Source organism: Cyprinodon tularosa, unplaced genomic scaffold (genome assembly GCF_016077235.1).
Source record: "Cyprinodon tularosa strain WSP-4 unplaced genomic scaffold, ASM1607723v1 ctg200, whole genome shotgun sequence".
NCBI lineage: Eukaryota > Metazoa > Chordata > Actinopteri > Cyprinodontiformes > Cyprinodontidae > Cyprinodon > Cyprinodon tularosa.
The window spans coordinates 535,915-562,839 of record NW_024038735.1 but is presented as its reverse complement, the minus strand read 5'-3'; the positions used below and the strand labels follow the sequence as shown (position 1 = coordinate 562,839).

The 26,925-nt window shown below is 37.5% G+C and overlaps 1 protein-coding gene across 17 annotated transcripts in view; it reads left to right on the top strand.

Annotated features, from left to right (window-relative positions):
• Positions 1-26,925, top strand: part of LOC119783237 (pleckstrin homology domain-containing family A member 5-like) — a 186,914-nt gene that overhangs the window by 86,095 nt on the left and 73,894 nt on the right. For all 17 annotated transcript variants that reach the window (XM_038284647.1, XM_038284645.1, XM_038284646.1 and 14 more), the window contains exon 4: positions 12,989-13,072. In XM_038284647.1, coding sequence (XP_038140575.1) covers positions 12,989-13,072 — 84 coding nt within the window. The remainder of the gene's footprint in view (positions 1-12,988; positions 13,073-26,925) is intronic.

Below are 26,925 nucleotides of genomic sequence, written 5' to 3'. Positions count from 1 at the left end.
AACACATAACATGGACATATCCTCTTGTAAATGCTGCAAACCTGACCATAGGGCTGTAGCTGTTCTGCTAGGAAATGACGATTCTTGCTATAAAACGCAAAAAGAAAACATTTTCCTTTATTTAAAGATGATAAATAACTACATGACAAATATGTAGATGTGTAGCCATATAAAACATCACTACGTACTTTGTTTTTGCATATAAAAATGTAAAAAAATAAATAAATTTTCATTGAATTATATGAGCAATAAGCAATAATTCACAATTTAAGATAGATATAAAAAACAAAGTATAGCTCCTCTCTGCCCAGAGAAAAGAACATAGTAAACAAAGATGATCGTTTGAGAGCTGTGAAGTTATGAGTCAATTAGCTCTTCACCACGCATGTTTCTGTAAAAGGTGATGCTGCTTACCTGTGTGTTTATCCTTCACAGATATTAGCCCTTAATGTCTAAATCTGCTCTGTTGTGCTTTGATAGTTGTTATGAACAAACTCAGTGTCTATAACAAGAAGTTCTCAGCTAGGAGAGTCTAGCCGTACAGACCACAAATTAGGGTTCTTTTCTGTATAACAGCAGCAGACCTATAAGCAAAATTTAGATATTTATTCCTTAGAATGAGTAGGACTTCATGCAGACATTTGTTTTTGACAATGCTTTCTTTATGCAAGACTGTAGTTGTCTTTAATGGAGCTTAAAATTGACCACTGAGTAGTTAAGAAGGGGAAGTGTTACAGGCACTGAAAGCAAAGATGGAAACTTGGACCTTTACAGACGGGAAGTTGAGTTTTGGTTCATAATTTTCAAACTTTAAGGAACCCTCACTTTAGTCACACGATGAAGAGCTGCTGACGGGCGTCAGGTCAGCAGGGGTCACAGAGCTGCTTCCTTCACAGGCATTTAAAGGTTTCATCGTTAACAAGTTTTGATAAGAATAGTCTGTGTACATTTAAAACTTTAATTAGTAAGAGGAGAATTTATTTATAGGTATACCGGATTCGTCTCTATAAAAAAGCTAAAACCCAGAACCAACCAAATCCAACTTTAGGTTCGATCCGACAGAAAATTGTGTCGTACAGTTCGTGGCGTTTTGAAAGTCAATGGAGATGGTCACACCTGAAATGATTTTCTGCAGGGGGCTTGGGTAGCTCTGACTAAAATATATCCCGGGTCTATTTTAGTCGGACTACGCAGCAATTCAGCAGCAATTTCATGGGTCTGACAGGAAGAGAGAAGTTAAGTAAAACACATCCGCTTTGGGGGAAAAATTAAATCTGTTTATGGCACGGGGAAAGAGTCAGTTTTTGCAGCACTTTATAGGTCTGCTGTATGGGACCACTTTGCATTTAGAGTGACCTACGATGACGGCGGAAAGAAAGCTGTGGATAAAAGTGCAACAGTGTGCAAGCATTGTGCAACACGTTTTGTTTATGCTAACAGCAACATGACCAACATGTCATGCTAACCCCGAAATCCCACATACTCGATCAGTGCTCCAGACCGCCTGCTCAAAGCAAAGCCTACAGCCTCCGCTGTGGCTCCCGTCCGCTCCGCTCTGAGTTCCTTGGAGATCGTAGAGGGCATGCGCCAGATGATTAAATTCAAAGCAGCAAAACATGCGGAAATGATCCAGGGTTTCCGCGGATCTTTAAAAATAATTACAATTCTTTAACTTTTTTGGATTTTTATATTAATTTCATAAATTTTTATGGAATTTTGGTGTAACAATCAACATATACTTAACCGAACCGAAAACCGTGACCAGGAAACCGTGAACTGAACCAAACCGTGGATTTTGTGAACCGTTCCGGCCCTAGTGAACTTTGTCTATCTGTTCTGGTTTGAGATGCTGCACAGACTTATAAAGTGGGGCTTTGCTTTACAGCTGCAGCATTTTTTATTTTTATTTATTTAATTATTTATTTTTATAGCTTTTCTATCCAAGTCAAATGTGGGGAAACTGTTTTAATTTGTGTATAGCACAGAGACAGAAGTGAAGAAAATCTGCACAGATCTGCTCACCCTGCCTAGTCGGAGCCTCTCTATACGCATTCATTGTGACACGGAAAAAATCGGAGATTAAAAAGTGGTATGCAGCTGGTGTGTTCAGGCCTTAAACCAATGAACATTACAAGCCTCTTAATGAATTTACTGCAGTTTTTGTCATTATCTGGTTCTTAAGTCTTTGGACCCACTTTTAGAAATACCAAAAAGCATGTTTTCATGATGAACCACGTGCCCAAGGTCAGTTATTTGGATAATAGTTGCAAGTTTTAATGGGGCTAAAATAAAATGGCAATAATTCTCTTTATTTCTCCATTAAATGCTTACTAATTGAAGTTTAAATATCGTGTTTACTTTCATGGTCTGTTTATGATTGCTGTGGCCAAGTCTAATAAGCTTTAAATCATTCAGAGCAGCTTCTCTAAAGTCATCAAGGCCTTCCAGTCGGACTGTCAGAGTCCGAGTCGGTTGACTTGTGTTTTATTCTCCCTGCAGAAAGCGGCCTGTTACTATGGATTCAAAGATTGCTCGATGGGCTGTGTCACCTTGACCCACTTTACACATGGCCGCAGCTGCTTTGAACGAGATGCCAATTCAATTATATGAGAACAAAAACAAATAATCTGATTTGTTGCCCAGATTGCCAGCTGTATTCTGTTGTTGAATTCAAAGGTGAAATGTTAAATGGAGAGCAGCTGAAGGAACAACCTGATCTATGCTTTCCCACATATTGACTCTCCATTGATCAATCATATACCCTAAGATGTGTTGACATTGTGTTGTAAAGAAATATACCCATGTGTGGCGCCTTATCCCATTACAAAACTGCAATGCCCAGTTTTATATAGGGCCGAAACAATTAATTGGATTAAACGTGATTAATCGATTATTGAAATAATCCTCAACTAATGTAGTTATCGATTAATCGTTAACTGGAGTATAGAGACTAAAATATGTCTTTAGCTGATACAGCGACCCAATAATTATACCAACATTGTAAAAAAAATCGGTAAACATTTTGCATATAAGATAAAAAAAAAAAGCTGTCAATACATTCTATCCAGAACTCAAGTGGAAAAGTTTGAGTTTTTACTGGTTTAATCTCATAAAATTCTTATTTAAGGAATCTTTAGCTGTCCAATTATTAATCAATTTATAGAAAAATACCCGATAGATTAATCGATTTGTAAAGAAAATCGTTAGTTGCAGCCCTAGTAAATCTGAGATTCACTATTCGGGTTCCTCCTAACTGCGACCAATATTCTTCCTTTGAAACTTGATTAAACTGAAGAATTTAAGGCAAGGCAAGGCAAGGCAAATTTATTTGTATAGCACAATTCAGAACAAAGACAATGCAAAGTGCTTTACATGCTTAAAATACAGGAAGATAAAACAGAACCAAAGCAAGTAGGAAAAAAAATAAAACAAAACAAAAAAGAATATTAAAAACAGTTGGATTAAAAAAAATATGTTTTAGTTAAACTGTTTAACTAGAACAGTGGAAGGCAATCCTAAACAAATGTGTTTTTAGTCTTGGTTTAAAGGAACTCAGGCTTTCCGCACTTTTACAGTTTTCTGGAAGTTTGTTCCAGATAAGTGGAGCATAGGAACTAAATGCTGCTTCTCCATGTTTAGTTCTGGTTCTAGGTATGCAGAGCAGGCTGGAGCCAGAAGACCTGAGTGGTCTGGAGGGTTGATACACTGATAGCAAGTCTGTGATGTATTTAGGTGCTAAGCCATTCAGAGATTTATAGACTAACAGAAGTATTTTAAAGTCTATTCTCTGAGATACAGGGAGCCAGTGGAAGGACTTTAGAACCGGGGTGATGTGCTCTACTTTCTTAGTCTTAGTGAGGACACGGGCAGCAGCGTTCTGGATCAGCTGCAGCTGTCTGATCCACTTTTTAGGCAGACCTGTGAAAACACCGCTGCAGTAATCAATTCGACTGAAAATAAACGCATGGATTAGTTTTTCCAGATCGTGCTGAGACATTAGTCAATTTAGAGCCAGACTTGCCGTTCGGGGAAAACATTTTAAAGTTTTCATATTTGATCTTTGTATCACATATCTTGACCTTTTAAAGAGGTGCCAATTCCTAGCATTTGTAATTTTTTTTGTTTCTCCTAATGGAAGACCCTTTAAACACGTGGCATACACAGCTACCATCTCTCTCTGTGAGATATTACTGTAGATATTCCGGTTAATCCCACTCCGTGACAGCTCGTTGCTTTTTGTCATGTGTCCTCTGTGCAACTGCAAAGCCCCCCTAATGTCTGTTTTTGTCTTTTCACTCCATGTGCCCCCGAATGCACTCTCATAAACTCCCTATTCTGTCCATTCAGCTTAACCTTTGTGAGGACAGCTATTCATACCTCTGGCCAATGCGACTGTGGTTCTTTGCGAGGCTCTTTGCAGCTCAGCTCTTTCATGCTTGTTAGGAATGCCTACCTGATAACATGAAAGCTTGAATCCATTCTTGGCGCACTTGTCCAAAGATATGTTCAGGTTTCCTGCTTTGTAATAGGATTAGAACTGTGAGCTTAAACAAATGAGGCCCGTGTCTGTTGAGTTTCAGTTGGAGTTTGTGAATGTATCGTGAAGTTTCTCCTTTGCACTGCTCTAGACCTTATTTGTCGATTGTTCTTACAGGGTTCCTGCAGGTCCTAAAAACGTCTTAAAAGGCATTGAATTCTTCAAAATAAAACTAAGGCCTTAATTGGTATTAAAATGTCTTAAATCAGTCTTTCGTAGGTCTTAAGTTTTAAAACATCATAAATAGGATTATTTTTATTATGATTTATTTTTGTAATCTAAATAAAACATTAAAATTGACCTTTTTTTTATAAAAAACAAAAAAAACAATGGTTTGTCATTATTGGTTCCGTCCCGATAGCGGAACCAAATCAAATCAAACATACTAAGAAAACCATACAAAGAAAAAAAGCTGCTAAAAAGACTTAGCACTGGTTATGTTGTGGCTTTAAAACTGATTTGTTTTGTTCCCTGCTAAAACAAAGTTTGTGAATTCAGTTAAATAATTGTTTAAATATATCTGTCATTTGTGTGTTTTTAGCTTTCTTCCTGTATGGGAAGCTTTTCAAAATTTGAAACATTAGTGCAGTGGTTTATGTTAAAATAAACCTTTGGGTTAAGTTGTCGCAAGCAGGTTTTTCTTGTGTTTCTTGTGAATTTGGTCTTAATTTTTTATTTCAAGTGGCATTAAAAAGTCTTGAATTTAACTTGCCTTATGCTGCAGGAACCCTGCAAGAATATGCATGTTTTTAAAACCAACATTAAGATTTACCAGGGTATGGATAAAGAAATGACTACTGAGACCAAATGTTGACTCAAGTGAGCCAAACTTTCTTAAAGTCAAATATGGTTCTAAAATAATAATTGTTAATTTGCCTATTTAGGATCTGGGATTCAAATCTGCCGGTTATTAACAAGTTGTCTTTATTTTAACAGTTGAGCCTTGAGAACCTTTGTTTTAGCTCTTTCAAAGAGCAGGAATTCATTTTCACATTTTCCCAAAACCCAAATCAGGGTTAAAATCGAAGTTTTGTTCACCAGGCATAAAAAAAATATAAGACAATTTTGTTTCATACACTCTGTGCAGTATAACAGAAATAGGAAAGTGTAAAAAAACAAAACATAAAAAGAGCTGCTTTATAAAATCAAATGCTTTCCTATTGTTTATTTTATTAAAAAAAATAAAAATTAAAAAATGAAGGAAAACTTTACCAAATTCACACCCTGCCTTTTCACTACCATACATCACTATTTGGTTCCAGCTGACTTCCAGTTAAAGAGGTAAAAAAATGTTTTTGTACTAAAGATGGACTGATGCGGATACTGACTATGTTGGCATCAGTCTAACCGACGCCTCATAAGCCCTGCAGATCGTTTTTTTTCTTCCTCTTCAATTTACGTGATCAAAATGACACAATGATTACATGTGTTACCCAAGTCTTAATTTAAGCAAAAAAATAAATATTTATTTAAAAATCAGACGAAACATTATTAATAGAAAGCAAAAAGGACGGGTTGCGGATGTATGTGATTCCTCTGACCCAGAGGCACGGCTGCTAAATGCAGATAAATCAGTGAATGCACGTACTATCAGCCAAATGATACACCAATAAAATGTATGAAATTATCTCAAGTTATCAGCTGGATTAATCTGTCTGTTCTTTTTATCCACAGGTTTTTCTTTAAATACGTCATTGTAGTTTATCTTTTTTAACAGATAAACATTGTAGATGATTTTAGGAGATCATTACCTTTTTCATCCAGATCCATAGCTCCATTCATTTTAATTCTGATCCCATTTGGGCCAGCTGACTTTTAGAAAGTATGGCGGCGGCCTTTGGGCTGGTCAGATTTATCCTATTGTTACCTATTAATTTCAATTTCCAATTCTCCCTATATATTTATATGGCAAAGAATATATATTTCTATTTAATATTTGTAAAAATGAGTTGGTCTGTTAAAGTAATTCTCTTCTGAATCTGTTTCACTTTGGATTTCCATTTTACTCATTTAAATTTAACCTTAGCAGCAGAACAGATCCAGTTTTGTTTTTATCTAACACTGGGATGTTGAATTAATTTTTATTTCACGATATTCCCCCAAACTTAGTGCTGGCATTCATCATCTATTGCCAAAACTCAAAAAGCTTCTTCTTTATAGGTCCATCTCTAAAGCTCTTAGTTTATTGTGGTTAGGCTGCAGCTAGAGGGGTGCGAAGCATCAAAGAGCCACTCAAAGTAATAAAAGCTTACCCTGTAGAGTGCTGGGGTGACCCCCTCAGACCTTAAGCTCTTTAATGCTGCAGCTTTTGGCTAATGATTGTGGACAGCACCAGAAAACTGCCCAACCTCTCCAACTCTGCGGGGTGGTCGGCTATGTCTGCCCCTCCCTGTTACCACTTCTGTACACTTGAGGTCAACAGAGAGGGAACTCCCTGGTTCCCCTCACCCATTTCAACACAAAACAACAACCTCTTCTGGAAACCGATGAGATCTTTCAATCCTGAACAAAGAAGCAATGCCCTCGTCCTCCGCTGAATGAAATCAAATGGTACCACGTTCTTCTGCGACTGTAGTGACCACAGAACAGCCCCTCCAGAACATGGCTGACTGTTGTTTTGGAGCTTAAAAACATGTAACTTATACAGCGATGCTTAGTATGAGGTCTGTACGGAAGAGGATTAGGGCCACTGGAAAAATAAAAAAAGTTAACTGATTTTTAAATTTTATTTCAGTTTAACATGGGAAAAAAGTCAGACTTCTGAATTCTGTCAGAATTCTGAGAATAAAAAAAGTCAGAATTCTGAGAAAAAAGTCAGAATTCTGAGATAAAAGTCAGAATTCTGACTTTTTTCTCAGAATTCTGATTTTTTTTTTTCCCATACTAAACTGAAATAAAATAATAAAAAAAACAGTTAACTTTTTTTTTTTTTTTTCCACTGGCCCTAATCCTCTCCCGTAGGTCTGAGTTTTAACCGCTCACTTTATTTTTATTTTTAAGGGACTTCCACACTGCAAAAAATGTAATTCTAAATAAGTAATTTTTTCTTAAAATAAGTAATTTTTTCTTGAATTGAGGAGGTAAGTGAGACACTTTGCCAATGGAACAAAAAAAATTTACATTTAAAAAAAAGAAAAAATAACTGCATTGTCTTATTTCAAATGCATATTATCTAATTATCTTGTTCTAAGAGTAAAAATACTCATTCCATTGGCAAACGATCTTATTTACCTGCTCAAATTAAGAGTAAATTCCCTTAATTTAAGAATTTTTTTTACTTATTTCTAGATCGTTTTTGCAGTGCAGAACAGGATCATGTGTTTTATTGGGTCAATATCTCCTCTAAAAAACAACAATTGCTGCTTTTGTATTTTGCTTCCTAATTTTATAAAGACATCTGAAATGTCCCTGTTTGCCTATGTAAGCTCACATACAACCAGAGCTGCCCAGTTAACTGTGCAGTCTATGTGGTTCAAGAACCCTCTGTCCTCTAACATCACATGGGGGACGTTGGGAATGTACAGGACCCTCTGAAATAGCTTCTGTCCATAAAGGTGAACTGTAAGGAGCTCGACCTTTCGTGCGATAGTCAACATGTGCGCATTAAGTTTTAAAAGGAGGGTCTTCTTGTTGTAGTGATTTAGGAGCGTCTTTGAAGCTCTAATTCGTCCTACATGGTTTACATGTGTTCTCAAACTGGTGGACATTTTTCCAGCTGACAAAAATACTCAGATATTGTTGGTATTTTAAAGAGTGATGCTAAAATGCAAAACATATAAATTAACTTTTTTAAGTGGCACTAATTATGATTAACAAAGGTGGAAAACTTAAAATACAAATTCATGGAACTACATATTTAGTACCATATCTGATAATGTACACTGCATAAAAATGAATTCTAAATAAGTAATTTCTTCTTAAAATAAGTGCATTTTTTCTTGAATTAAGGATTTAAGTGAGACACTTTGCCAATGGAACGAGACAATTTATGCTTAAAATAAGAAAAAACAATTACATTGTCTTATTTCAAGTGCATTTTATCTAGATACCTTATTTTAAGACTAAAAATACTACTTCCATTGGCAAATCATCTTATTTACCTGCTCAAATTAAGGGTAAATACCCTTAATTTAAGACATTTTACTCATTTTGAGATCATTTTTGCAGTGTACCAATTAGGGCTGAAACAATTAATCGTGATTAATCGATTATTGAAATAATCGTCAACTAATTAAGTAATCGATTAATCGTTAACTATAAAACCTGCCTTTAGCTGACAGAGGAACCCAATCAGAGCAAAATTGTGGAAAAATACGTAAACATTTTGCAATTAAGAAGAAAAAACTTTTTCATCCGTCAGTCTGCTCTATCCACAACTCCTTAAGTGGAAACATTTTAGTTTCACCTGGTTTAATTCTGTTAAAAATTCTTCTGTAAGGAACCTTCGGCCTTCCGTTTATTAATCAATTAATTTAAAAAGTAAACTACAAATTAATCAGTTTACAAGATAATTGTTAGTTGCAGCTCTAGTACCAACATTTGTTTGACAACTTTCAGTTGAAACTACGTTTTTTTATATACAACAGTTTAATAAAACAAAAATGGAAAATAAATCCATTTGTTTTTAGTTTTTTATGATTATTAGATTATTCCTGCAAGATGCTACAGAAATCAAACAATTCTGAATGTGACAATTATAAAACAACATTTATTCACACATTATTATTCATAGATACAGTTAAAATTTAAAATGTAAACAAAAACCCTTTGATTTATTACGGTTAGTTATTTATTACGGTTAGTTATTTATAAGTGTTTTTCAGTATTATATTCTTTATAAAACAAGATAAAACTTTGTTTAGTTTTCTTTCATGTCATGGAACGACCTTATAATGTTTAATAGTCTTCATCATACTATTATACATACTATTATTAGTATGATGAAGGAAAATAGATGGCAGCAGCTTTTTAACACGATAACTCAATATAATTTTCACTTTTAAAAAGTACAGAAATATTTAGAGCTGAACACAAAATACAAGCGGAATAAGGAATAAAGATATGATGTGAAGCTCAGTTTTCTATTTGCCCTTCATGTCAGCCTGGATGGTTGTTTACATTGTTCATGGTGGTTTTCATCACACCATGGAGGCCCTCGGAGCATAACCGACGTTACAGCTGATGATGCCGGAGCTCGCAGAGCAACATGTGCAGCGCTTCAGACTGTCATAGTGTGTCACAAGCCACTGGAAATAATACTATTCATTGCTCAGCGGGGCAATTGTCACATTGCATCTGAAAGCCCCTTAGCATCGCTCGCCGTAGAAGAAAAACAGAGCGACATGGGTTGCATTTTTGGAGCCCCCAGTAAGGACGGCCACAAGTCAAAGCCTGAATAGTCCCTTTTCATTGGGTTGGAGTTTGTTTGGCTTTCATAACAGGAAAGCATAGATACTGTACCGCTATTCAGACACTTCTCTAAAAAGTGAGCAACATCTTTGAAGCAAAAACGTTCTTATTTGCAGTCTGCTGAGTGTTGCTGTTTATTTTTGTTTCAATTAAATACATAATTACTGCTTAATTAAGCTGTTGTTTTGCACGTAGTGAGTACGGGCTGTAGATTATATAACAAAAGAGGGAAAAACAGGTTTTTAGACGGGTTTCCCTGCTGGAAATATATACACATATGAATTCAAGATCACAGAGTCTGGTATGGAAATATACGGTATATCCAGGCTTTCCCTTTTCTCCATAAATTATTACCCAGCATATGTGCAGGGTAGGACAGGCATGCGTAAAGGATACCAGAGAAGTATGGTGCCATTGGTCTGCCCCCAGACCGCACAGTGTGCTCCGCTGCCAGCAGTGCCTCCTATAATTATAGAGCAGAAGTTGGGAAACTGCCTCTATCCAGGCTAAACTGAAACTAAAACCCACATTTCATCTTTGGTATTTGCTCTTTTCAGTTTCTAAGAACCCCATATTTAAACATTTGTTATTTTTGGACTTATTCTGAATATCATTGAAAGAAAAGAATCAGAGCACCGTATTAGAGAAGAAGTAGCTCTAAACATTAGCGCCTAAGCCTGGTAGCTTTGCTCCTTTACACCTGCTTTATTTATATTAATTCAGATTTAATCTATTTATTCTTCTATCTGCTTGTGGATCTGTGATTCTTCAACCGACTGGTCAAATTACAGGCAAACCTAGGGCCCTATAAGATCAGTTTTATTTTTTCCCAAATTCCGTTTTTTCCGTTTTAATTTATGAGAATTAAGTTTTTTTACCCTTTACTGTTATTTCAGTCGTAAAAAGAATCTCCTTTTAATGGTAATGATTAAAATGTACACAAATAAAATAGGAATGACCTTATATTTATTGAGGTAAAAGAAACACATTTCCTCAGTACTTTTACTGCATGATGCAACATAACACTGCACTCTAAGTACTAATGGTTATGAACCAATGGTTATAAATAAAAGTGCTCGATTAGTTTTTTCAAGTAAAAAAATAAAATAGTACCTCTCAATTTCAGAATTATAAAGTATTTCATAAAGAATCATATTTTCCATACAGCAAATTAAAGTGCATAAAAAACAAAGCAAAATACAGCAAGTATGTAAGCGTCGTGTTTCTCAACTTTTTTGCCGAAAGCGGAGCTGTGGAAACCCGCCCCGCCATTTTTTTCAATGTTTTGATGGGGGAGGGTGAAAATGACGGAGCGGGAGGGGTTGTGTCGCCCAGATTTGTGTTCCCCGGTGTGCATCCCCCCCCCCCCCGACTTACGTTCTTCTCCCACACAAAAACAGAATTTCATGTCAAATATAGAAATTCCGCGTTTACACTAGATTCCGCGTTAATTTGCCAATTCCGCGATTCCGTGATCGTGGAAATTATAGGGCCCTACGAACCTGATCAACTTATATGGCATTAACTGTAAAGTTAGCTCTCTTTTTCTTTCTCTCTTTCTTTCTAAGCGTTTACACTCCAGAGCAGAAGGTGGCGGTACTGCGATCAAAGCCAACCACCAGTAGTAAACAAGAAGAAGCGAAGCAGTTTAGCCGGGTGTAGCAGGGAAAAAAATCAGTTGTTGTGGAGAATTGTGTCGGAATGGGGAGTTGGAAAGAACAGGAGTTGGAAGACGCGCCAGCAGCACTTTATAGGTCTGCTGTATGGGACCGCTTTGCATTTAGAGTGACCTACAATGACGGCGGAACGAAAGTTGTGGATAAAAGTGCAACAGTGTGCAAGCATTGTGCAACAGGTTTTGTTTATGCTAACAGCAACACGACCAACATGTCATGCTAACCCCGAAATCCCACATACTCCGTCAGCGCTCCGCCCCGCTGCGCTCCAGACCGGCTGCTCAAAGCAAAGCCTACAGCCTCCACTGTGGCTCCCGTCCGCTCCACTCTGAGTTCCTTGGAGATCGTAGAGGGCATGCGCCAGATGATTAAATTCAAAGCAGCAAAACATGCCGAAATTATCCATGGTTTCTGCGGATCATTTAAAATAATTACAATACATTATTCTTTGGGGGATTTTTTCATTAATTTCATAAATTTTTATTGGATTTCGGTGTAACAATCAACATATACTGAATCGAACCGAAAACCGTGACCACGAAACCGTTAACCAAACCGAACCGTGGATTTTGTGAACCGTACCACCCCTAATATATATATATGTATAAAATAAAATCTATTCATTATTTTCAAAAAAGTTAAATCCACTGGGCTCTGTTTCCAAGTTTGAAGACGTTTCGCATCCCATCCAGGAAGCTTTATCAATTCAAAATGTCAGAAATAGCGTTGAGTTCAGTTTCTGACATTTTGAAATGAAAAAGCTTCCTGGATGCACAATAATTATTTTTTCCCATATTTTAATGAAAACAGTGGGAGAATTAAAGTTGTCAGTATGTCAAGCTGCTGAGGGTTACCTTCTGTCATGGAGCATTACCCCCTACTTCACAAAAATATTGTCTGTTTATTTCCATTAAGTACTATTTATTTATATATCTTAAAGCCAAATTTCACATCATTGTCTTTTTGCTTATATACACAGATATACAGAATCAATCAAATTACATATGACAGAATTCAAACTCAGTCTTATTTATTCCTCCATGCTCGTTGCTATGATTAAATAGAGTCATCATTTCTAACGATCTCTGATTCTAAGGAACCTTGTTAGAAGCTGCTCCAGGCAGCATTTATTCAGGGACTTCCACTGACAAGCAGGCTGCCATGTAAAGTAGGGCCTGTAGCGTGGTGTAATTATGTCAAGGTGGAAATGACCGTGGTCAGCTATGATTGGCGGGATGGGTGGGTGGCATCCTCAGTATCACCATGCTGTCAGTATGAAAGGTGGATTGCACATTAATAATAAACTTGTTCACGCATCATCGAGTTATTAATCTTTATTTTCTCTCTCTCTCTCCATTCTCATTAGCCACAATGAGCGGAAGGTGACCTGCAAACATCCTGTCTCGGGCTTACCCTCACAAGACAACTGCATCTTTGTCGTCAACGAACAGTGAGTGTTTTGTTTATCGCTGTCAGAATGCTGCCCGGGTTACATTTTTAAACTCTGCAGAATTCTGCTGAAACTGAATAAGTCGGAAACATTGCACCAGAAGTTGCCCAGCTATTTTATATTTTCAGTTTTTCCCGTTAAGCTCCTTTTAGTCAATGCATCCCCTGTTGTATAACTTAATTACAATTTCTTAGAAATCTATTTGAAAAGATATCTTACTTGCTCTAAATCTAATGCAGTCAGAAAGATTTTATCTGTTGCCTAACTGAGCAGTTATTCTCACACTGGAAAAACAATCTAGAAATAAGAATACATTTCTCAAATTAAGTTTATTTTCCCTTGTTTTGAGTAGGTAAATGAGATTTCCCAATGGAATCAGTATTTTTACTTTTAAAATAAGATAATTAGATAGTATTCACTTGAAATAAGAGAATGCAATTGTGTTTAAATTTAAATTGTCTTGCTCCATTGGCAAGATGTCTCTTTTATCTCCTCAATTCAAGAACAAATGCACTTATTTTAAGAAAAAATGACTTTTCAAGATTTAGTTTTTTGCAGTGCAGGACTTTGAATCTCAAAAACAAGGACAAAACTGTTCAAATATTTTGTCATGTTCATCAGATGTTGGAAATACATTGATTTATATATTTAATTGGACTTTATAGGGATTGCTGTTATCTCTATTCTGTGTTCTTGCACCATTAATGCACGTCTTCAGATAAAACAGCATCAGGATGGAAGTCATCCTGCTGTTTCTCGCCACTCTATAAACATGTCTTAGTGAATGTCCACCTTAAGAATTTTAACTTATCCTGTTCAATGTTTAACCTAGTGATAAATGGCCAATGCAGCTTTGGTCGGTCAGTAAAAGAAAAAGCAATTGTGCTACAGTAACTGCTTTTCTCAATGCTTCTAGGCACGCCTTTTCTGTCTGAGTTGTAGGCGTGCTATCCACACACATACTAAACTGTTTGCATCACAGCCCACACTGCCATTAACCATTGCTTTAATGGTGCACTCAAAGCATCTTTTTTTATGTTTTGCAACATGCATCAGCTCTGCTCAGTTTCTCAATTACCCAGGAAGCTAGGGGTGTAAATCACATCCATCATGGCGATTCGATTCAGTATCGATTTCCTGATCCAACGATTCGATTATTTTCGATACTTAAGAATACACCACGATTCGATTCGATTAATCGATTAATCGGTTAATTTTTTTTTTATTATTATTTATTTTTATTTTTTTTTTACACCTTACAGGCTAAACAAAGTTTCAAGTTTGAAATAAATCAATGAAATCTGTAATATCATTATGCATTTTCTTTAGAAACAACAGCAAATAACAGAAGTAGAAAAGTTGCATCAAAAAATACTGCAAAAATACTGCACAATATCAGTGTAATGAGTTCAATGCAATACCTCGGCTCCAGAGAAACTGTCCAACATATTTTTTTAGAATGTAATAAATATATTCAGGAAAGAGAGATGTTGTGTAGAGAGTTAGACAGGAATAAAAATAAACTACATATAAGGGAATTGTTTCAAAGGTCATCTGGGGATGTAGTTTTTGGGGGTATTTTTAATTTTCTAAGAAGAACGGGTATTTTAGGGAGAATATAATAGTTTGTCTGGTCCATACTCCATTCTGGAAGGTGGCGGTAATGCAGCTATAAGTTGTTTGCCAACCGCCATTAAAAAAAAGAAGAAGAAGAAGGCTCCAGAGTGTTGACGTCACCGCCCCTTGAGAGACGCTCCGCTGCTCCTCTCCCAGATTGTAGCTGACCGCAAACAGTGCACCAGACAGGAGGCCGGCTAGTTTTGTTTTTATGACCGAAATTGCGGAAAACAACTCGTGAAGTTTGACCCGCTAGAAGAGCGAGGTGCGCGAGAACGCTGGGAGCCTTTTTCCAGCTGAATCTCCGCTCTTTTTGCCCCATTGTCCCTCCGTCGTCGGACTAAACTCGCCCCCACTTCCTCATCGCCTCGGCCGTATCTAGACCCACAGCGTGTAGCCCAGACCACGCTTCAATACTGAGCATAATTTAAAAATGTCTGTGTGAAGCTTGCTGCAACACACTGCTGTAAGAGTATAACCAGGAAGCGAGGTAGGAGGGCAAAATAGGTTTAGCGCCACCGCAGCACGGGAGGAAGAATTACGCCCAGGAGCAAATGGATAAAAATAGACCGGAGGGAGAAAAAAAACATTAATCGATTATCTTGCGGACGTGTCGATGCATCGATACAAAACGATTATTATTTACACCCCTACAGGAAGCCCCTGTCATCTTCCACATTCCTAAACCATTTCACTGAAGCTAAATATTCATCTATACGGAAGAGGATTAGGGCCACTGAAACAAAAAAAAAAGTTAAAAGATTTTTTTTTTTTTTTCATTTTAATATGGGGAAAAAGCCAGAATTCTGACTTTTTTCTCAGAATTCTGACTTTAATCTCAGAATTCTGTAGCCTGACGTAGTCCTACTCAATTCTAGTCAGAATATGAGTCTGATGCTGCTCCATAGAGCTGTGATTATGGGGCGTGTTTCGAACGAACCAGGAAAAAAAATGCCTCTGCACTCAATTGGATAGACCTACAACCAATAAGAGCAACGGAGTGCGTGACGTATGTTAAGCGAGGCATAGTTGTTGTCAACAAAAATCAAAGCGTGCAGTTGCACGCCAAGAATAAGAAGATGAGCCTTGATCGCGTTTCTCTGTTCCTCTTTTAAAATTAATTTGTTGTTAATATCTTCTAGAACAGACCTAATAGCAGAATCTACTCACCTCAACTCTCCAGCGGCAGCCATTGTTGTTGTCACCCAAGCGCGCTTTGGTCACGTGGTTGATTACGTTACTGTTGATCATCTGTCCATCATCGTATAAAGCCCGCCCTGACAATTTGATTGGCCCGCCAGATATTGTGCGAACATACTCGCGCTACCATGGAGCAATGCCAGACCAAACTTCCCGACCTCAAACGTTGTGGGCGGGACTAAGTTCGGAATGGCACCCAGGCTAAGAATTCTGACTTTTTTCTCAGAATTCTGACTTTAATCTCAGAATTAACATGTTTGTTAGCTGTCAGAATTCTGAGAATAAAGTCAGAATTCTGACTTTTTTCACCATGTTAAACTCAAATAAAATAAAAAAAATCTGTTAACTTTTTTTTTGTCTTTTCAGTGGTCCTAATCCTCTTCCGTACATCTAGAAATATCCTCCTAAAAAAAAATAAAACGTAAAACCTGATAGAGGGTTCAATCCCTTACAGCTAATTATTGATTTTAGGTTTACACTCAGTTTAGGCTTCAGAAAAAAGCTACAATGATTGTTTTGGGTCTTTTATTACAACTAATAACCTCTAAAGAAGAAAAATCATTCAATAATCGACGGATGACTGAGAAGAAGCTGCACATTCCTCTCCTCTGTGCTGCTCTCACCTCCCTGCTGTTTTTCACACCAAGAAATCCAACACATCAGTGAGGATGACATCTAATTTGACAACTAGATGGAGATCTTTACAAAGTCTACAAAAAGAAGGATATATACATGGATTTAAGACAATCAATTTATTACAATTGTTTATTTTATTTATTTATTTTTTCAAAATGGGATGGGAGCCAAAGGCAGATTTGAGATGCCTCAGGGATAAAGAAGCCCTGCCTTAAAATCTCTACTTGATCTCTTCTTCTCTTTAAATACATCCCAAATACAAGTCCCAGCCTCAGCTGGGTATTATGATCAAACTGTGTCTAATTCAACACAAAGAAAGACATCAACTTATCCCTCCTTAAGATATGTTCAACACTAAGAGCAGCTTTGTGCAGCTAATAAGAAATATGAATAATTCAGGCCAGCCTAGATCAGTTTTAGCAGCAGATTAAAAGAGACTCAGAGCTTTTTAACAGCTGTAGTACTGTCCTAAAAGCAAGAAAGAATATTCTGTTTTCTATCATATAACAGGGTTCCCACGGGTCCTTAAAAAGTCTTTTAAAAGGCATTGAATTCTTCAAAATAAAACTAAGGCCTTAAATGGTATTAAAATATCTTAAATCAGTCTTTCGTAGATCTTAATTTTTAAAACATCATAAATAGGATAATTTTTATTAAGATTTATTTTTGTAATCTAAATAAAACATTAAAATTGACTTTTTTTTAATAAAAAAAAAATAGCGGCTTGCCATTATTGGTTCCGTCCCGATAGTGGAACCAATAAAAGTGTTGCAGCCGGGACATTTGGGAGATGCACCATTAACTTTTTGTCTGGAAAATATGAGCAAGTGTAAATGTAACCAAAATTGTCTCCAGCCAAGAGTTTTCTCCATGGCTAAAACCAGGGAACATACATGAGGCTCAGTGGATTTTGTGCAAGAAGCGATTCAAGTTCGGAACGATGGGAATTAAGGCAGTGGAGTCGCACATGCGAAGCACGAAACACAAAGCATCAAAATGGAGTTACGGAGAAACAGCCGGTATTTCTCAGTTTAGTTCCACCCTTGTCTCTGCAACGCCTCCACTTATCACCAAATCAAACATACTAAGAAAACCATACAAAGAAAAATAGCTGCAAAAAAGACTTAGCACTGGTTATGTTGGGGCTTTAAAACTGATTTGTTTTGTTCCCTGCTAAAACAAAGTTTGTGAATTCAGTTAAATAATTGTTAAAATATATATGTCATTTGTTTGTTTTTAGCTTTCTTCCTGTATGGGAAGCTTTTCAAAATTTGAAACATTAGTGCAGTGGTTTATGTTAAAATAAACCTTTGGGTTAAGTTGTCGCAAGCAGGTTTTTCTTGTGTTTCTTGTAAATTTGGTCTCAAATTTTTATTCCAAGTGGCATTAAAAAGTCTTAAAAAGTCTTGAATTTAACTTATGCTGTAGGAACCCTGCAGTATATTAAAGGAAAATTCCGGTTTTTAACACTTTTAGCCCATTTTCTGTAGTGTCCAGGATGAAATCGAATGATCGACACCAAAATTTTGACGATTGGTCCTGTCTCTGCTATTTGGCTCATGCAGAATCCCCCCCTGGCTGCTTCAGAATGGCTTCCATAGTGCATGTCCGATAATGTCCTTAAAACAACCTTAAACATTCTTTTTTTAAAATATGCTACTCACCGGGTCGTCAGCGCTGTTCAATGACGTTCCAAAAAAAGTTTCGTGAAGAAAAACCGTTCCTGTCTTGTTTTATTTAGCATTTTGTAAATCCCAGAACTATTTTTTCCTATACATCACAACCGCTTATAAACTTCCGCTTCCCGTTCGAATCTGTAGCGTTGCACACTCCAGACCACTAGTTGGCGACGGTATCCTCTACCGTCAAACTCAAAGTCCAATATGTCCTCCTCAAGAATCCACCTTTCGTATTCCATTTTCAGAGTTTTTTAAAGTGTTTAACAGAGACGTTAGCACCTCGACGTCGGAGTACACAGAGTGAAGCAGAAACACTTGGGCCTTGCGAAAAGACTACAACTGTGTAAACAGGCCCCCTTTCAGTTTCCGGTGGCGGAGGGATATTGACTATTCCAACAGAACTCAATGGGATTTACAAAATGCTAAATAAAACACTACAGGAACGTTTTTTTTTCACAAAACTTTTTTTGGAACGTCATTGAACAGCGCTGACGACCCGGTGAGTAGCATATTTAAAAAAAAGAACGTTTAAGGTTGTTTTAAGGACATTATCGGACATGCACTATGGAAGCCATTCTGAAGCAGCCAGGGGGGGATTCTAAATTAGCCAAAAAGCAGAGACAGGACCAATTGTCAAAATTTTGGTGTCGATCATTCGATTTCATCCTGGACACTACAGAAAATGGGCTAAAAGTGTTAAAAACCGGAATTTTCCTTTAAACCACACAAGTTTAGGTAACGTCAAATAATTTTCTGCAAGCAGTTTGTAGAAACCTGTTAAACACTAATGGCTCTTTAAAAACACGACCAGAGTGTTGTTACTCTTTTTATTGTGAGACTAATTTAGAGTCTTCTTAACCCTTTAAAGCCCGATCCAAGAATAAAACAAAACAAAAATTATTTTTTTTTGGTTTGAAGTCCTTATTTGGCCTTTTAGCCAAATATGTTAAAAGAAAAAACAGAAATACATTTTTGATACTAATAATATATTACTATGCGATAAGTCAAGATCATTTTTTGTGTAGTCTTCTGCCCTCTGTTATCAGGTATATCTGATTGTGTACAATAGGATTTTGAGCAAAGTTTTTACCATTAAATTATGCAAAAGGCGTCAGACGCAAAACATTTCAGAAACCGTATGTATCAAATACGATACATTTGGCATTATAGGGTTAAAAAAAAAGAAAAACACACCTTCAATATGTCCATGCAAAAAAAAATGTATTGTAATGCGTGAATTAGGGCTGAAACAGTTAATCAATTATTGAAATAATTGTCCACTATCGATTAATCTGGAGTATAGAGACTTGAAAATATGCCTATAGCTGACAGAGCGACCTAGTTAGAAGTTAAGTAAAAAAATAGATAAATTTTTTTCTTTAATATGCTCTATCCAGATCTCCTCAAGTGGAAAAGTTTTAGTTTTTTTAAATTTCATTAAAATTCTCCTTTATGGAATCTTTGGCTATTGAATTATTAATCTGAAAAATTATTGACAGATTAATGGTTTTCCAAAATAATGGTTAGTTGAAGCCCTAGTATGAATTACTACCAGGTTGTTGTTGTACATGGCTTCCCCAGCTGTGTAAATGCCATTCACTGCATTCCGCTGCCATTCTTGTTATGTCTTTGCTATCTTTAGTGATCCACATGATGCGCCGCCTCAGAAACCGTAGTGATTTAAAGGCGGTGTCAAACTTGTTTACGTACGGATCATTTTAGGGTGTTTGGGTTTCTATAGGGAGGAGTATAAATGTGTTAATGCTCTGGCGTCATTCGCCTCTTAGTATACCAAAGACGGTCTCCATGCAACCATAAAGTAGACATCAATTCAATTCAATTCAGTTTATTTATATAGCGCCAAATTCACAACACATGTCATCTCAAGGCACTTTACAGTTCAACCAGATCATACAGTCAAATTGATACAAAGTTTTCTATCTAAGGAAAACCAGTTGATTGCATTGACTCATTGACTCAAATACAATCCCCCACACTAAGCATGCTTGTAGCGACAGTGGAGAGGAAAAACTCCCTTTTAACAGGAAGAAACCTCCAGCAGAACCAGGCTCAGTGTGAGCGGCCATCTGCCGAGGCCGACTGGGGTTCAAGGAGACAGAAGCAGAGATACAAAAAGCAGCTGTAAAAGGCGGCCCCGTCCAGGAAACACACAGCCAGGCAGACGAGCTCCAAGGCAGCTCCCATGCCAGAGGACGAAGAGAGCACATCCACTCAGTCACGGTCAGAGAAACAGGACCACACTGGAAAACAGGCCGATCTCCAACATCTATTAACAAGGGTGTTGATAGAAGCAGCACAGCTGATGTTTTTTTCCAGGATGACGTCACAGCCAAACAGGAACAGACGAGGCAAAGCTACTCTGAGGAAAAGCAGAGAGAGCAGAAGGTTAGAGATTGAACTAACAGATTCTGCAGAATAGGAGAACAGAGAGAGAATGAAGCAGAATGATGAAATGGGGGTCCCTATGTCCTCCAAAAGTCTAAGCCTATAGCAGCATAACTATAGAGATAGCTCAGGATAACCTGAGCCACCCTAACTATAAGCTTTATCAAAAATGAAAGTTTTAAGCCTAGCCTTAAAAGTAGACAGGGTGTCTGCCTCACGGACTAAAACTGGTAGTTGGTTCCACAGGAGAGGAGCCTGATAACTAAAAGATCTGCCTCCCATTCTACTTTTAGAAATTCTAGGAACCACTAGTAAACCTGCAGATTGAGAGCGAAGTGCTCTGTTAGGAACATAAGGAACAATCAGATCTCTGATATAAGATGGAGCTTGGCCATTTAAGGCTTTATATGTGAGAAGGAGGATTTTAAATTCTATTCTTGATTTAACAGGAAGCCAATGAAGAGAAGCCAGGATAGGAGAGATATGATCTCTCTTTTTCATTTTCATTAGAACTCTGACTGCAGCATTTTGGATCAGCTGAAGGCTTTTAACTACAGTTTGTGGACTTCCTGATAGTAAAGAATTACAATAGTCCAGCCTTGAAGTAACAAATGTATGGACTAGTTTCTCAGCATCACCCCTGGACAGGATATTTCTAATTTTTGCAATGTTCCTCAGATGAAAGAAGGAAATTCTAGAAACCTCTTTGATATGGGATTTAAATGCTTTTTAAATGATGTAATTTAAATTACATCAGCTGGACGTGTTGAAGCAAAGCTCCACCTTTATGAGAGTCACACCAGAACTACATGCTAGGAGAGTCTTCTCTTCAAACTGTTTTATGTGTGATAGTTAGAGCATCACTGGAGACACAATTGATGTTGCCAGGCCAACTGGCAGTGACACACCTAGTTACAGAAACACACACTACCATTACTACTAGGGGTGTGGGAAAAATCGTTTTGGTGATATATCGTGATTTTCGGCTGCCTGATATAACATTGATATTTCAGTTCCTAGTATCGATTTAAAAAAAACAAAAAACATTTTACTTAAAACAATGAGGGGAAAATGGGCTACATCTGTCATAGTTTTGGTTCTGTTCCTTTTTTTTTTTTTTTTTACAGCGTCCTGTCTGGCAATGTGGCAATAAGAATAATTGTCTTGATGCCAAAAAGAGCCCAACAGATTTTACTTTCACAAGTGTAGCAGTATGGTAGTAGAGATGTCCCGATCCAGGTTTTTGCACTTCCGATCCGATAGCGATACTGGCCGATACCAGCCTATCCGAGCATGTATTTAAGTTTAAGTTATTAGTTAGTTAGTTGTTAAGTATTTAGCCTTAGTTGTAAGACTCATGTTGAAAAAGGTTTTAGTACTCTTGATAACATCTAGCCAGCTGAATTAGGTGAGATTGAATAAAACACAATGCTTGGTAACAACAAACTTACCTGTTTATTAAGAGATAAACACAAACTGGACAAAATTATGAATAGCAATCTGAAATTGCACAGTGAAGAGTAAAACCGTAAACAGTTAAAGGTGCAAGTATTACTGTAAGTTTTAATAAAAATGCAAAACAGGGAAACACTGGCACAAAATAGTGGAATGGATCGTTTCAATCGGCGAAACTGGAAAATACGGACCGGATTTTTTTTTTAAACTGGATCGGCAGTCTGGATCGGCGTTTTACATGCTTTGCCGATACGCATTTTTTTTGCCAATATCGGCGTCCCGATCCGATACGTGGATCGGATCAGGACAAACCTATATGGTAGTGTTAATTTTAGCAGCAATTTTTAAATTTAGTTTTAGTCTTAGTCCAGTTTCAGCATGGTTTGTTAGTTTTTATCACATTTAGTTGACAATTTCGCATTTTTATTTAGTCTAGTTTTAGTCGACTTAAGTCAGAGCATTTTAGTCTTTATTTTAGTCCAAGAAAACATAATTTTATTAGTTTAGTTTTAGTCAACAAAAACTGTCAACATTCTAGTCTAGTTTTAGTCAGGACATAATTTTAACCTTTTACTTTTTTGTCAGCAGATAACGTTTAAGATTTCCTAAAATATTTCAACATTTTCTCTCATCTTTTTGATAAAAAACACAATTTTAAGGAACACATGCAGACATGGAAGATGTTCTGACAATATTTGCATATTTATTTTGAACATTGTTAAGGTTCAAAGACACAAACACAAATGGTTGCATTAAAACAAATAAAACACACCTGGCAAAGGAAACAAATAAATAAAATAAAGTGTCTTATGAACTTTACACAAGTGCTGGCTGTTTAAAGCTAGTTCACATAGAATAATAAAATAAATAGATTTGAGGTCAATGTGGTAAAAAAAAAAAAAAACTCCAACTGATACAACAAAAGTGCTTTCCTGCCAGCTATAGCTGGCCTGTCATTGTTTCTGGGTGGCTGGTAGGTTGTTGTTGTAGGTGGTCGGTGTATCTTTAATCTGGAACAGAAATTAATACAATGTCAGGATAGATGCACAGCATAACAGGAATTCCAAGTGTATAAGTAGCATATAGGTCTCTTTTTTTCCTTAACAAAAACTAAGTAATTAAATGAAGCGAAAATGTGTCCATATAGCACGTCTCCTCTTTCTCCCGAGCCCCAGAGTAGGCTACTCTGTGCCGCCCGCTCCAGGTTTGAAAGTGGGTGTGTGGAGCTGACGAGGAGGAGGCGGAGGAGGAGACGTGATCTATACATGTAATTTTGATAGTTGGGAAACATATCCTAATATATAGTGATATTGCAATATCATAATGCCCATGAAATGATGGACAAGCATAATTTCATGGGCATTGCGCTGCCGTACGTTATGCATAAGTGCGGCTGTCATTCCACATACACTGTACTCTATGTATACGCTCAAAATTGAAAAAAATTAATAAAATTAGTGTCATGATGGGTACTCTAATAGTGACCCAATTATGCAGAACACCACTGACTGACACAGGAATAAAAGTTCAACAAGTTTATTTTGACACAAGCACACAGAATGTACTGGTTCTGGCTCGGGGCTGGATACGGGTTCACCGGAGTCTGCGTGAGAGACAGTTCAGTTAGCGTTGCACGTTGGAGCTGCTTTCTTGATAACAACTGATTGTACCTTGAGGGTTCTTGAGGTTAGCTTTGGGAGAGTCACTGTTGGATCTGGAGAGGAGTTGATCAGCAGAGTCCGCTTGCTGCTTCAGCGTCTCACGTCTACAAATGAACAGACCTTGGCTTTGGGTATTCCAGCTCTTAGTCCCGAGCTGCATGGAAGTTCTCTATGGTTCTTCGGGTTTGGCTCTGAGGGTCGGCTCGGCAGGTTAGCTCTTCCAGAGCTTCACAGAGGAGACACTGGTTTCCTGGAAGATAGAGACAACGGTTAGAATCCTGGCTGGATTCAAAGTCATGAAGATACACTGAGAGTCTAGGCTTAGGCGCTGACCAACTGGATCAACACTGCGGCGTTGAGGCAAAGTCTGAAGACAGCTTATATAGTGGATTCTCGGATGATCTTGATGGGCTGCAGCTGTGCAGGAGGCTCACTCAGAAGGATCCATGGCGGACTCTGCTGGAGAAAGGTGGAACTTCTCCAGCTCCCAACAATTAGATTCTGGGAGGTCGGACATACGCTGTCTAAACCGCCAAGGTGTGGCAGGGCCCTAAATTCAGCAAGATCATAATTTTGTTTTCAATGAGTTCTTTTTTTTTTTTTTATAAGAAGATATAATTTTAAATTAAAGGTGTTTGGTTTCTTTTTTTCTCAAAAATCAAAGAGAGAAAACTGTCCTCCTGTTTAATTGACTTTATGCTTTCAGATACAGTTAAAGATACAAACTCCTAAAGCACCCTGACACTCTTATGTTCACTTTTATGTTAAACAGTTTGCTGTTCAACCTTGGAAACTCCTTTTAAGCCATTAAAAAAAACCAAACAGGATTTTGCAAACTGTGTCTTAAGAGATTGTGGAGCTTAGCGCTTGAAGTGAATGGGGATGGACACATCCCACATGATTTCCTTGTATAGCTCCGACCGAGATAAGCCCCGGGTTAAAATAAATAAATAAAACATTAACAGCCAAACAGTTTGATCGGCTGTCATTGATGATCAGGATTGGCAGGAAAAAATCTGATCAGATTATTTTTATTTCCACACTTTATCCTCCGTCCCAAAGTACAATTTCAAAGGCTCAACCGTTTAACATGAGTCCTTTCATTAGACTGAGTAATTATAAATATTTATAATGTATTTATTACATTTATAACAAAAGGAGAATATGTGGTTTCCATATTTTTATTCTGCCAATTTTTAGAGCTCTGTCAAATTAGTTTGATTTATTCAAGTAGCATCTAACAGAAGAAATCTATGTGATCAAACACAATCAGAGGGCGCCTGCCTTGCTTTTTTTCATTAAAATTATAAAAGTCCAGTTTGGAAACTCACCGATGTGCTTTAAAGCACCCTTAGCTCTTTGAAAATGCTGTGTGGTCATTTTAAAATGCAGCATCAGCCAGTTAGCTCACTGGTTCTCCCCCAGTGGGCTTGGATCGCCTCGCTCCAGCAGCAGAATCATCTGACCAAACATTTTCGGACCAACAGACTGGTGTTCATACACAGGTCTTATGGTTAATATTTAATATAACAATATATATCATTTGTTGTGTTCTTAAAGATGTTTTTTTACTAATATCTTAAAAAAAATCTGTTTTGCATCAAGTTTGATGAAAAAAAATCTGGTCATCAGAGGAAAGATATTCACAATTTTGATAATTCTTTTAAAAAGTCTGTAATGCTTATATTATAAATGAGAGGAAACTGGACCTGGCTACTTTCTTGCAGGTATAAGAACAACTGTGTATGTTTCTGGTTGTTGTTTTGCTTATTTATAAAACATCCGATTGTAAGTGGTCAGCTTTGCATGACCTTTTCAGCTCCACTAATGGTAATTTCATTCACTGTTGACATAGAGCCACGGTAAACACTGCAAGGATAACTGTTTCCCAAGGTGATTTGCTGCAACTTCTAATGCTTTCCTACTCTGCATAGTGGGTTTATACTGTTAGCAGCTAATTACTGGGCGCAATCCGAATGATTGATTATATTAATTAGCTGGGTGAGGCATGATTATTTTTACTTCCAGTAATCCTAATCCAGTAATCAAACTAAAAAGGACTTAGAATGTCGTAGCACCTGATATTTGCTATTTATTTGTGTAGCAGTGTAAATTGCAGGTGTATTATAAGCTTCTGTAATTGAACTAAATTTCATACAGAATTCGTTTTCTGCTTCCGAGTCGCATTTAAGTCGTTCTTTTTGGTATAGAGAAGAATTCATGGTTCTATCGATTATTGCAAGTCATTGAGGTCCTGAAGCAGAAAAGTAGCCTCAGATCATCATACTCCCTCCACCGTGTTTAGCTGTTTTTTTTATGCCATTTCAATCTGAAAAACTCACACGAAGAGAAAAGACAATTAGAAGAAATTTATCGATACAATTACTTTGTCTTTGGTGCTCAGACCTCGGCAGGAAACATAGTGCTTAATTTTGATAGATATGCATGAACAGGAGCAAAGAATATGGCTGTTTCCCCCCAGGCCTGAAACTGGTGGTAGAGTGGAGATAGATGAAGTTGGTCAGTCTGTAGACTGCTGGTTAGATAGACGGTATGCTGAGCTTTATGGGGAGATCCAGTGGACTGCATGAGCTGATAATAGAGCTTCACTCAGGGACCTGGAAGATGGAAGTCTAGTTCGGATAACACAGGTGGAGAGAACCTGTCCATGATGAGCAAGCATGTAGCGACAGTGGAGAGGAAAAACTCCCCATTTGGAAGAAACCTCTGGCAGAACCAGGCTCAACATGGCGGTCTTCTGCCGGACCGGTTGAAAAGAGACGCGGAATGCAGTAATAGTCCGCGACGAAAGAAACTCTGAGGAAATTTTAGCTACAATGGTGGAGGAGGGGCTGGAGGTGGGTTGAAACGGGGTCATCTGAAAGAAGTCAGACAGCGTACCCACCGCCTGCGCTCTAGGAGTAGAAGTCGCGGATCAGAGGCCTTTTAAGATGAACTTTGGATGCCGATTGGCTTTTGTGGAGCTTCAAAGCTGATTGGCTGTTTTGCAGGTGGATGTAGGAGAGCAATTAATTTCTTCAGTTGATCTTCTGCCTAGGCTAGAGTACCCTAAACTGGCAAACACTCTGGCGTCGAAGTAGTGGCAGTCAGCAGCTTAAGAAAACTCCGTTTAACGAGGAAACCATCCGCAAGTGTGTGAGGAGGCGGACCAGAACCAGGTGCCCCCCGGTGGATGAAG